Raw genomic sequence first — 13,626 nt, 5'->3', positions numbered from 1 at the left:
TGAAAATACAATGCAAAAATGCATTCTATCAGGAGAAATTGCTTGCCAAAATGTGTGCCTTAGTCAAAACTGCAGGCAAGAAGAAAGTGTCTATTAGGAGAAATTCACATTAAAATACTGAAGGATCTTCATGAGGATTTTGTTTAAAAATCGCAAATTGCTGCAGAAATGTGGAGAGCTGAATTTAAGACTAGAAAAATGAGAAACTGAGAGAACCAAAATGGGCAGATCCTTCCATCCCTAAGTGACGGTCTCCCACCTCATGTGCCATGACTGCCCTGCAGTACATGAAGAGACATTGGGCTACTCTGGAGGGTCCTCAAGGGAGAAACAAAGTTGCTTCCCACTGACACTAAACTGAGGGACAATCGAGTCTTCAGGATTCTGTTTTCTCAGTTACAGTTCCTTCCTCTGGCTTCATACACTAATGCCATTAGGCTGCATTATTAAAAGAAAAACTGAAAAGGAAACACAGTTCTCTGTTCTACCTCTATATGCACCAAACCTGATTTTGCCCCGGGACAGTGGCCTCCAAAGTCCCCCCCCCATAAATCACTTGAAAATTGCTGAGGGTCTTGGCTGACCACTTAGTGATTTTCCTTCGTCTCGTAACAATTGCAGCGTGCAGTGCTAGATGCTGTATAATTTTTATTGTATTTTACATTGCTTCTTTTATAATTTCATTGACTTACAATTTTAATTCCATAGAATTCTATGGAATTTAAATTGTAAGGATTCTTCATAGAGATACCACAGACCATCTGAATGAAGCTCGTGGACCGCTGGTGGCCCACAGACCACAGTTTGGGAACCCTTGGCCTAGGGCCGACTATGTGGCAACAACCCTGCTGTAGATTGCTCATGATCTCACGGAGATCTTTGGCAGTGGTCCCTCATGGCTCAGATGTGTGACTCATACTCACCCAAAGCCATGCATTCAATATTGTTGGCCTAAACCTTTTTTTAAAAAAAAAAACCTTAAAAAAAGATGTTTTTGAAACTTTTAAAAATGTTTTTAAAGATGTTTTGTTTTACTATGTTTTTAATGTTTTGTTTTAATATATTTTAAAGTCTGTTTTTAAAGATGTTTTAAAGTGGTTTTAGTGCTTTTGTTTGCCACCCTGGGCTTCTACTGGAAGAAAGGGCGGAATATAAAATAAATAAATAAATATATGGAACTGCCTCCTGGCTGAATTCAGACAAGCCCCCCGCCCTGTTGAAATTCAGGTGCTTGACAAAGACCTCTGTGTCCTAGCTTACATTTTAAGGAACTTCTCTGTTTTTATGATTCATTTTAATTGATTGCATACTTTTTATAACTTGAATGATACCGCTTAGAAACCTGGGTGATTAAGCAGTATATAAATAGCTGAAATGAGATGATAAATCAATTGTAAGACATACTGTTGGAAGCCGCTCTCTAGATGGGCTTGAGGGTATCCCTTTTATTATTATCTTTTAAGTGCGACTTTTTAAAGCCCCCTTAGAATGATTCAGTAGCGCAGCTCAGGGAACTAGTAATTGGATCATAAGCCTTTCACTTCTAGGTCATCAATTCAAAGCTGTTAAAGACCTAAAGCCCATTACAGATTGAAAGCTATTTAGTGGCATACGCTGGATTGCTCCATTTCTTTTCTGCTCCCCTGCCTCCCAAGAGTGAAGATCCATAGCTCTTCCAAGTTAACTAAAAATGGAAATGGACTGCCTTCAAGTCGATCCCTACTTATGGCTACCCTATGAATAGGGATTTCATGGTAAGCGGTATTCAGAGGGGTTTTGCCATTGCCTCCCTCTGAGGCTAGTCCTCCCCAGCTGGCTAGGGCCTGCTCAGCTTGCCACAGCTGCACAAGCCATCTCCTTCGTTGTCCGCAACTGCCAGCTGGGGGCAACTGGGCTCCTTGGGACTCTGCAGCTTGCCCACGGCTGAACAGGTGGCAGGGCACATAACCCCTGAGCCACTCACTGTGGGGGTGATCTTTAGCTGGCCCTTGACACCCAGGAGACATGAGCGGGGATTTGAACTCTCAGACTCTGGACTCCCGGCCAGGCTCTCCTCCCCACTGTGCTATACCAACTATTAAGAAGAGGCTAGGAATAAGGAAACCAGAGGACTGAAGGCAAGGACAGAGGGAAAAGCTGGTGGGAAGTTTTACCCCAGAGGGGATGGAATGAGAGAAGCAGAAGGTGGTAAGGACAGCCTGGAGGCCAAGGCTTCAGGGAGTGGAGAATGGATTCCACAAGGCATGGAACCTAAGCTAAGGAAGGTCCAAGACAGGATAAAGGGAGTTCTTACTGGTGGGAAAAAGTATACAGCAGACAGGATCAGTGATGATCTGAGCACCCAGGCTTGTGAGCCTAAGGTGCTTGCCAGGTGGTTTCTGAAGTAAGAGACCGCCTGGGAATCTGACAGTCACCATTGTTTTGGCTGATGAACGTCATTAGAGCCAGAGTTGGGGGACCTTTTTCAGGCTAAGTGTCACATTCCTTCACGGGGAACCATCCAGAGTCAGCATGCCAGTGATGAGCGAGGCCAGAGGCATATGGGAAGACCAATGGATGTGACTGCTACCGTTCTAAATAGGATATGTTCCAGCTGTGCAAAAGTCATAATCAGTTCATTGACCAAACATTGCTCCCTTGGAAAAAAATGTTAAATATCTTTTGCATTATATTTCAAATTCTATATGGCCGCGTTTGTCAACCTTGGGTCTCCAGATGTTGCTGGACTACAACTTCCATCAGCCTCAGCCAGCTTAGTCAATGGTTAGGGATGATTGGAGTTGTAGTGCAACAACATCTGAGGACCCAAGGTTGAAGAATACTGCTACGTAGCACTGGAGGAGATGAAGATCCCCGGCACTCCTAATCTTGTAGACAGCCGTTACGGTCCTGAATGTAACAGTCATGGTCTGGAGCTTTTCCCTGACCCTGACTTTCAGGAAAGCAACTTTGGTTTCCCAACAGTAAAAATAAAAATCATTTAAGACTGAGAGGATTGGAATTGAACTGTAATCATTGATACTTCATTAGAGGAGTTGTTATATGCCTTCAAGTCAATTACGACTTATGGCAGCCCTATGAATCTTTAAGAATCAGTTAAACTTAACATTGTAGAGAATTGGCTTTTGAAAGTGGAAAACTGATAATGTTGATTTGAACTCTTAACCAAATCTTCCACCATCTCTGTGAGGGTTCCATGTGTCCGCCCAGCTGGCTCAGCTAATCTCCATGCACTGTTGCCTTCCTTTCCCTTTGAACCTTCTGTGTCAATGAGATAGACTTGTCCAAGCTCATGATGACCTCATTTTTAAATGATCTTCAGATGCTCGGTAACTTGGTGAATTAGGGCTTGTCCAGAGAGGGCCCTTGTATTAGAGGTTGAGTATACACTTTTGGCTACAGGCATTGCTTCTTGTTGGGAGGTTTACCTGTAAATATGCCCCCCAACACTGTGTAAATAACTTGCCTCGACAGTTAGGGCATTTATGGAGCCCCCTCCAAGTACTTTGCCATCTGAGGAGAGGTGGATGGTGACTAGGAAGAGGGCCTTTTTGGTTGTGGCACCAGATCTTTGGAATGCTCATCTCAGGGAGGCCCACCTGCTGTCTTGTTTCATGCCCATTTAATATCCCCGGGCTTTTTCATTTTGCTTTTACAGTTTAGCTTTCACAATGTTTTATGCTGCTGAAAATTGCTTCAGTGTTTTACACTGCTGAATTTTCTGCTGTTTTTTGACAATTTATATTTTGCTGTGTGTGTGTTTGTATATGTGTGTGTGTGATACATATACATACACACACAGAGAGAGAAAGAGAGACAGAGAGAGAGACAGGGACATTTTTTCAGCCTGAGGGCCACATTCCCTTTTGGGCCACCTTCTGGGGGCCACATACCAGTGGTAGGTGGGACCGGAGGCACAAATGGGCAGCAAACCAATGAATGTAAATGTCACCTTTGTACACTAATCCTGTTTCTACACACCTGTCTCTACCCTACATCAAGGCAAGCAATAGCAGAGTTCAAGGACACATTTTAGCCAGGCAAAAATACTCAAGGTGAGTGCAAAGTAGGGTTGGTGAGAGGTGTGGCCTGGGGCGATTTCCAAGGGCCAGGTAGAGAGGTCTATGTGTATGTATATACACATACACAAATGAACAAGTGCTGTTTGAATATATCATATGCAAGTATTTCCCCCCTTCTTTTCACCATTTAACAGTTTGACGTAGATAAAGAAGCAGGCGACAGACAGATATATCACCGGTACTGCATGGAACGTGCATCAGTACATTGTGCCCACGTGTTTACCACAGTCTCTCAGATCACGGCCATAGAAGCAGAGCACATGCTCAAGAGAACAGCTGGTAAGATTAACATCTCTGCAAGGATTTGGTGTATAACAATCACCAAGAGACAGTAATATGCAAACAATAACAGTGAGAAATGAGAGAACCTCTATTGGAAATATGATGAAGTTTCCTGTTTAGACCACTGGCTAAAAGATCTCAGGATACTTTGTATATGGTTAAGCTCACATGCTTGATAATATTTCATGAAGGCCAAGAAAGATTACATAAGATTAAGTTATGATATAAACTGGAATAATTTGGGTCAATAATGGAATAATCAGAATGTCTCGAGTGATCATAGACAGTTGGTCTGCAGGTCCCATAATTCCTCACCATTGGCCATCGTAGCCAGGAATGATGGGAGTTGGAATCCAACAATATCTGGGTTTTTTTTTTAAATTAATAGATTAAAATGACTACTCTGAATTTCCTGTTCTGCACAACTATTATCTTGAAGTTTAGCTTGCAGTTTGAGCTGTCATATTTATTTATTTATTATTACATTTGTACCCTGCCTTTCTTTTTTCATGAAACCCAAGGCGGCTTCCATATGGTTCCCAGGCAGTCTCCCATCCAGGCACTGACCAGACCTGACCCTGCTTAGCTTCAGCAGGGAGCTGGCCTCATGTGCCTTCAGACGATTACCTTTTGTTCTTATTCTTCTCTTTACAAAGAACCCTGGTTGGAAAATGGGATAGAAAAACCTTTATGACAATCATGATAATTCATAATAAAGAGGAAAGGTACAAGATCCCTGTCTTTTCTCTGTATCTGGCTGGCTTAAGCGTGATCTAAACTTTCAGCCCCACTCACTGAAATTGCCCACATCCATTAGCATTTGTCCCCTGCAGATGAAAGTGAATCCATTTCCGCCTGAGGTCTGCGTTCCCTTCCAGGAGGTGTATACCACTGGTGGGTGAGGCCAGAGGAAGCAGGTGGAGCAATGGAAGTGACTCTTGCCTGTGTTTGATAGGCTACATTTTAGCCATGCAAGATGCAGAGGTTTTGACTCATATTCACCTCTCTGCATCCTCCATCCAGGCCAGCTAGAAGCAGTTCAAGAACACATTTGAGCTAGGCAACATGGGAAGCTGCCTTTTACCGAGTCAGACCACTGGTCCATCCAGCTCAGTTTTGTCTACACTGACTGCCAACGGCCCTTCAGGATTCAGACAGGGCTATCTCCTAGCCCTAGATGGAGATGCTGAGGACTGAACTTGGGACCTTCTGCAGATGCTCTACCACTGAGCTACTGCTCTCCCCCCCCCATCACTCTAGAGTGTGGAGCACGGCCTGTGAGACGTGTGGCTTTGGAGAGTCCTGAGGGCCAGATGAAGAAGCCTAGAGTACCATGTTCGGCCCTGGCCTGAAGTTCCCCAAACCTGAAATAGCAGTTGATGGGGTGGCTGCACTCACCTGTCCTCCCATTATCTGCATAACTACTGTTTACCGGGAGGTACAGGAGGAGAAGAGAGGTGGCAGCAAAATTGGTGCAATGCAAACACACCAGCAGGAGTACCAATTTGCACCATGCTAACCTCACTGCCACCTCTCCCTCTGCCCACATTACTGCTGCTTACCCAGTGGGAGGTCAGGTGTCTGCCAATCTCTCCCGGCTGCTACTGCACCCCTGGATTAAACCAATAAAGCCGTGGCTGATTCAAACCTGCAGACCTGTGGAGGAGCCCCCATGCTAGAGATGCCTGATGCTGCATGTCAGTCTGCAAAGTTGTGAAATTTGTCTATTGCTCAAAAAAAGGGTCAATGATCCCTGCCACAGTAGATCATTAAGCTTGAAATCTACCCAAGGGCATTACGACCAACTCAGACAGTTTATGATCTGCAGAGAGGGCAAAACTCTACTTCCCAGGTAGAAGAGAGTTCTTACCTGCATACTGACATCTACTGTACTGCAGGAGTCACTGTTCCAGTGTCGCTTAATGCTAGCAGCAGAGTTGACTCAGGGAGGAGGCAACAATGGTATCCAGCCAATTATTCAGGTTTCTGTTTCAGGAGTGAAGTCCCATATTCTCTTTGCAACCCCATTCCTCCAAAAATTTTGAACTTTGATCATGGTGGGGCTATTTTGAAATAGCTGTTGTGTTTTATGCGTTATATTAGCTAAGGAGCTAAAGTGAGCCAAATCAGTCTAGTTGTGACACTACCAAATTTTGCAATTATTCTCTCCATACTATGAATCTAGGCTATTTTTAATTCTCATTGAGCCCTGACTCTGATCTACTGAAATGGTAATATGTTCATCATCAGTGGCTACTAACCTTGATGGCCACGCTCTGTGTCCATAGATGGAGGCGGTATATTTCTGAATTCCAACTGGTGGAAATCACAGGAGGGGAGAGTGTTCTTGTACTCAGGTCCTGTTTGCAAGCTTCCCATAGGCATCTGGTTGGCCACTCTGAGAACTCTGCTGGACTAGATGGGCCACTGGCCTGATCCAGCAGGCTCTTCTTATGTTAAAACTGAGATTTTATTATTATTATTATTATTATTATTATTGCAAGAATGTCTCTCTTCTGTACCTGTGCAGCCTGTGTGGTTAGCATGTCTAAGCAGCCAAACTCCACCATCTTTGCACATGCTCATACGTTGCTTACATTAACCCTTCAGTTGTTCAAAGAAATGAAAAGGTCCACTGTATTACTGTTCCTTTAACTTTTTATTTAGACCCTGTCTGCACCTTTAAAGCAGTATCATACCACTTTAAACAGTCATGGCCTTCCCCCAAAGAATCCTGGGAACTGTAGTTTGTTACAGCTGCTGAGAATTGTTAGGATACCCCTATTCCCCTCACAGAGTGATAATTTCTGGGAAGAGGGATTGATTGTTAAACCATGCTAGGAGTTCTACCTCTTGAGGAGAACACTTCTCAACTTCTCAGCACCCATAACAAACTCCAGTTCCCAGGATTCTTTGGGGAAAACCACAACTGTTTAATGTGGTATGATGCTGCTTTATGTGTATAGCACAGATGGGGCCTTACTCTTTCCAAAGAACCCAACCTATTCAAAACTTTAGATCTGAAACTGTACAACAGCCAATCATATAGGAAGAATCAGACATGCTAATTTTCATCCATCCAGTGAATGTGCATAACAGGCAAATGGAGAAGGATGTGTTGTTACACCACATAGTGATGCGCAGGGGTGGGAAAAGAACAGCTCACCAAGAAGCATGCCATGTTTCCAAGGTGTACTTCAGTGATGGACATGTGTTAAAAGTCAGTCATGATTCAGCCACTCAGACTATAGAAGTTCTTTTGTCCAAGTTGATGCCACTAATAAATCGGCAACCATTCCAAATGGGATCAGTTTGCCCATCACTAATTACAAAAGACATGGAGGTGCTGGCGCCTGGTCTGCGTGCACACCATGCATTTAAAGCACATGACTTCCCCCAAAGGATCCTGGGAACTGTAGTTTTGCCCCTCACAGAGCTACAATTCACAGCATCTTTAACAAACTAAAATTCCCAGGACTCCTTAGTCATGAGATTTGAATGTGCTTTAAATGAATGGTGTGTAAACAGCCTTACTATATCTTTCCCTCTCTGCTTCAAAACAGCTAACTGAATGCAATATGTAATATGACATCATCAACCTATGCATTGTTGGTGTATTTATTTATTTAAGAACTTATATACTGCTGTCTCATAAAATATCAGGGTAGTGTACAACAATATAAAACATTTTTTTAAAAAAAAACATGAGAAACAGTGCAGAACAATCATTAAAATAACTGGCTACTCAGAACAATTTTTTTAAAACAACTTCATAGGCATGCTGGCATTTTTGCCACCCTGACCCCATATTATTGACCAGCTAGTGGTGCAGCCATTAGTATAGTGGCACATTCAGAAGTGCAGGGTCCCTTCATGATAGTCACAGCCACACACACCCTTTTTTGCTCCTGGTTTGAGAATGAGATTCTTTCTAATGCCTTCTCCCACAAAAACAGGCATCTCTAGGAGCCAATCAGCATGAAGGGGGGGTGTTAGCTACCGAAAAGAGTCTTCTTAGTGGCTGACTCACTTTCTTTCACTCTAATCAGATCCAATCAGCAGGAAAGGACAAGGAAGCATGAGAAGACTCTCCTCAGTGGCTAACACACTCCCCTTTTCATGCTGATTGGTTTGTAGGATGCTGGAGACATAGAGACCCTGCTGGGACCCTGCTCCCAAAAAAGTAGGGGGACTAACACCCCCCGAGACCCTGGACGACTACACCCCTGGGTGCAGTTGATAGTTTAGGACACACTTAAGCCAGGCAGATACAGAGAAGATAGGGATCTTCTACTTTTAATCTTTATTATGAATTATTATCATTATTACCACCTTGAGCTCGCATTACTGGCACAGGCCAATATAGACACAGGTCAATAAAAGCTCATTACAAATGGCAGAACTCACTTTTGCCATCCCAGCCAACTGTGCTGAGAGATGAAGGTCATTCTGTTCTTTCTGTGAATTTGAGATTTACTAAGTTGTCACTGTCTTGCCTCTTCTTTTACCAGATGTTGTCACTCCGAACGGCCTGAACATTAAGAAATTTTCAGCTATGCATGAATTTCAGAATTTGCATGCCACTTGCAAAGCTAGGATCCAAGAGTTCGTTCGAGGCCATTTCTATGGGTAAGATTTCCTGTTCAAAAGGGACAGTTGAGTAACTCCAAAATGTTTGGGCCTTTCTGGATGACAGACCCTACCGATTTGCAAATTGCTACAGAAATGTGGAACACTTAATTTAAGAGTGGAAAAATGAGAAACTGAGAGAACCAAAATTGACAGATCCTTCAGTTCCCTAGTAAGGAAGGCATTGAACTATTCCACTGCCATATTTCTCTCACAATTCCTCCAGCTACTTTCCCCCATTTGGAAGAATCAGGGCCGGCTCCAAATGTCTGGAGGCCCTTGGACAGAGGCTATCAGTGGGCCCCTTGTCCCCTTGCTTTCCTCCTCAAACCACACTCCTCCTGCCTCTTGGCCCCACTCCTTTAAAGTAAAATAAATCTTCACCTTGCTAAGCCACCCATTTTGCCACCTCCCCTTTAGACTGAGCTAAGCTTCCTGCTTTCCCAACTCTCCTTTAGACCTGGCTAAGCTCCCCGCTTTCTCCCTCCCCTTTAGACCTGGCTAAGCTCCCCGCTTTCCCCCTCCCCTTTAGACCTAGCCTGTTAGGAGTGTTCCTCTGTGGCTTGGTCCCCACCACCTCCTCCACTGCTGCGATGAGCTGGGGAAGCTTCGCTGCTGCTGGTGGGGAGGTGGGTTGCATTGGTGCCCCAGACAGGTTTCTCCCATGGCCTGGAGGTAAGGGATGCCTTGCGGTAACAACACCAAGATCTCCCATGAACCAACTTCACAGCTTGCACAGACTGCCCTCTGCCACTGCCCACTCTGCCTGGTCTTGCCTGCCTGCCTGCCTTCACACCACCACGACCACATGGCATGGAGGAAAGGGAGGCCTCATGGTGGTGACACCGAGGCTTCCCATGAAGTGGCTCCATGGGTTGCTCAGGGCGCAGCCCGCTTGCATTACTCGCTTGCCTTCCTTCCGCTGCATGCCTGCTCACCTTCTTTCCTCATCCTTCCCTCCTTGGCCTGGAGCCAGTGAGGGGCCCTCTGAGCTCCTGTGCCCCTGGCTGGTGCCCCATTTGGCCCTCTGCTGGAGCCAGGCTTGGGAAGAATAAAGACATGACTTGGGGGGGGGGGCTTGCAGGGAAAAGTCATAGAATCATAGAATAGTAGAGTTGGAAGGGGCCTATAAGGCCATTGAGTCCAACCCCCTGCTCAGTGCAGGATTCCAAGTGCTAAGCAAATGAATGGTTAATTATCCTATTGCTTTTCCCCTTGCAAATTCTGCCTCCCTTACTTTGCAGTCGGCAAGTGGCAGCCTGGGTTCCCAGATCTATCTTTTCTTACTGTTGTCTTTCCCAAGCTGTTGCTAGACTCCAGCTTCCACCATCCCTGACCATTGGTCTTGCTGGCTGGGCTGATGGGAGTTGTAGTTCAGAAAATCAGGAGAGCACCAGCTTCAAGGAAGGCTGGCTTGGTGTAATGCACGAAGCCGTATGTCTCATCTCGGATGAGAATTCTGCATGTTGGGAAAATCTTTCTATGTTTCCCCAGGCTTTCTTCTTACTTTATATCAGACGCGGAGAACAATTTTGGTCCTCCAGATGTTGTTGGACTCCAACTTTCATCTGCCCCAGCCAGCATGGCTGATGGTCAGGAAAGATGCCCAACAACATCTGAAGGGCCACAAGGTTTTTGTAGAGTTGGAAAAGGTTCAAAACAGGGCATCCAGACCGAGCAAGGGGATGGAGCAACTCCCCTACGAGGAAAGGTTGCAGCATTTGGAGCTTTCTAGTCTAGAGAGAAGACAGAGGTGTATAAAACTATGCGTGGTGTGGAAGAAGTGGATAGAGAAAAGTTTTTCTCCCCTGACATAGTACTCGAACTCGGGGAGATCTCAAGTTGGACTCAGAAGAGACAAATGAAAGTGCTTCTTCACATAGCGCATAGTTAAACTGGAATTCACTCCCACAGGAGGCAGTGATGGCCACCAACTTAGATGGCTTTAAAAGCAGATTAGAGAAATTCATGGAGGATAAGGCTATCAATGGCTACTAGCCATGGTGGCTATATTCTGTCTCCACATTTAGAGGCAGTATGCTTCCAAATACCCACTGGAGGAAACTGCAGGAGGGGAGAGTGCTCTTGCACTCAAGTCCTGCTTGCGGGTTTCCCATGGGCATCTGGGTGGCCGCTGTGAGAATGGGATGCTGGATTAGATGGGCCGCTGGCCTGATCCAGTGGGCTCTGTTTATGTTCTTAAGTTCCCCACCCCTCAACTAGAGAGACACAGGCTCCCAACTCCTGGCCTATATCGACTAGTATGCTATGGGGAGAGACTTTTTGCAGTGCTATCATGTGTGTACTGGCTCAGAAGCAAGAGTGAGCTCAGCGGGGCAGCCTCAATCATGCTGGCTATGTGGAACTGCCATAGGGTCACACCTGGTTGTTTTTCAACCTCTGAAAAGCTCTGACATGGGAAACCTATGGCCCTCCAGGTGTTGCTGGACTCCATCTCCCATCAGTCCCAACCAGCAGCGGTCAGGAACGACGGGGTTTGTAACCCAAGACCATCCGGAGGGCCACAGGTTCCCCATCCCTGCTGTGTATCGCTATTTCAATGGGCCCAGGTAGAAAATAGGTCCCTGGTGGCCATTCAGGATTTACACACAGCCAAAGCTCGAAGAGGAATTGGAAGTTCCTTGTAACTTGCAGCGTTGTTGCATTGTGTCAATAACCTTCAGTCAGCAGCTGTTTGAACTGTTTGATCAACCATTTTATGTTTGTTTGCTCCATTTTCAGCCATCTTGATTTTAACCTTGAAAGGACTTTGTTTTTCTTCATTGCCGGGAGATACGAGTTCTCCAACAAAGGAGCTGACATGTTTTTAGAGGCCTTATCAAGATTAAACTTCCTCTTGAGGGTAAGGAAAAAAACATAGGAAGCTGCCTTAGTCAGTCCATTGGTCTTCTTAGCTCTGACCGGTAGCAGCTGGTATGTGCACAAAAAATACCTAATTCTTTAAGAGGAGATGGTAGGATTGAATCCGGGATGTTATGCACGTAATGCACGCACTCTGTGGGCCCTACCTCATCCCAAAGCGCAACAAGGGTGGATTTCCATTGCCTTCACCACTTGGCTATCTAAAATGTGGCACATGCGCAGCCAAATCTGTTGTGAAAGAGCCAGGGGAAGGGCTGTGGCCCAATGATAAAGTATTTGCCTTTTGCATGCGGAAAGTCCTAGGTTTAAACCCCGGCATCTCCAGGTAGGACTTGGGCAAGATTCTTTTTCTGAAATCCTGGAGAGCTGCTGCCAGTCAGTGTAGACAATACTGAGCTGGATGGACCAAGGATTTGACTCGGTATAAGGCAGACTCCTATGTTCCTCTCTTCCTATGTGCTGCGTGATGATGTGACAAAGGAGTGGGGCCAACACCAAAAATGCCCTTTTCCCAGGTCCTGCTAGCCTAACAGCTTATATTGGCAGGCCACACTGCGGGGCGTCTGATGCTGATCTTCATGCTCAAGCAGGCTCATATGGGTGTAAGGCAGGGATGGGGAACCTCAGGCCCAGGGGCCAAATGCCTCCAAGCCTTGGGACTATTCCTGGGCCACACTTCCTCTCCCTGAGCCGCACCAGTTACAGCCCCTGCATTACACCCTCCTTCAATGTTTTTGCCTTGCTAGAATGTCTCCTTGAATTCTAATTGTGCTTCTTGTTTGCCCGGATGGGGGACAGCGCAGGGTGTGTGAGTGTGTGTAGAAAGGACGCTGATGTACAAACGTAAAGCATATAGTCGTTGCTCCCCGCACTTTTGCCTGTGGTCACACCCACCTCTGGGATGTGGCCCCCAGGAGGATGCCCAAGAGGGAATGCACCCTTCAGCCTGAAAAAAGGTTCCCCGACCCTGGTGTAACCTGGTCCCAAACTATTTAGGTCCTTAAGGGCCAAAACCAGAGGAACAAGAAGGGAACGAAACTGCAGAAATCTCATCCCATTTCCAAAGGCATCTTTTTTCCATTAAGGTGCACAGGAGTGATGTCACAGCTGTGGTGTTCTTCATCATGCCAGCAAATACTAACAATTTCAATGTGGAAACCCTGAAAGGCCAGGCGGTCCGAAAGCAGCTATGGTAAGCATATTTATTTCTCTTTGAAGTGACAAAACAAGCGAGCTGATGATTGATTGGTTCTGGTGCAAGAAAAGGCTGGTAGGTTTGCCCTTTGCCCAAAGGCTGCGCTTTACGCATTTCACGGAAGACGTGTGAGAGGAAGTTCTGATCACCACCGTATGCAGAATGAGGTGGTACAATTCTGGACTGCACCAATTCAGACGGCAGGTGGGTGTCATGTTTTTGAACATTCTCCCAGCGTGGTATAGTAGTTAAGAGTGTTGGACTAGGATCAGTGAGACCAGGGTTCAAATCCCCCACTCAGCCATGAAGCTCACTGGGTGACACTGGGCCAATCACAATCTCTCAGCCTGACCTACCTCACAGGGTTCTCGTGAGGATAGAATGAGGAGAGGAAGACCCATGTACGCCACCTTGAGCTCCTTGGAGGTAAAGTGGGAAATAATGTAATAAGAAAATAAAATAAGAAAGCTCCCTGCATGTAATTAACTAGCTCATCAGGAAAATGACTTTGTTAAGCCCTTTGCCTTGATGTGCTACTTGCTATATGCAGGGAAC

The 13,626-nt window shown here is 45.6% G+C and overlaps 1 protein-coding gene across 2 annotated transcripts in view; it reads left to right on the top strand.

Annotated features, from left to right (window-relative positions):
- The window catches only part of GYS2 (glycogen synthase 2), a 65,385-nt gene that overhangs the window by 28,529 nt on the left and 23,230 nt on the right, over positions 1-13,626 (top strand). For both annotated transcript variants that reach the window (XM_061638369.1, XM_061638370.1), the window contains exons 5-8: positions 4,217-4,361; positions 8,876-8,993; positions 11,736-11,856; positions 12,962-13,068. In XM_061638369.1, the coding sequence (XP_061494353.1) occupies positions 4,217-4,361; positions 8,876-8,993; positions 11,736-11,856; positions 12,962-13,068 (491 nt within the window). The remainder of the gene's footprint in view (positions 1-4,216; positions 4,362-8,875; positions 8,994-11,735; positions 11,857-12,961; positions 13,069-13,626) is intronic.

This window comes from Rhineura floridana, chromosome 8 (genome assembly GCF_030035675.1).
Source record: "Rhineura floridana isolate rRhiFlo1 chromosome 8, rRhiFlo1.hap2, whole genome shotgun sequence".
NCBI lineage: Eukaryota > Metazoa > Chordata > Lepidosauria > Squamata > Rhineuridae > Rhineura > Rhineura floridana.
The sequence above is the reverse complement of the archived record's forward strand: the minus strand, read 5'-3'. Positions and strand labels throughout refer to the sequence as shown.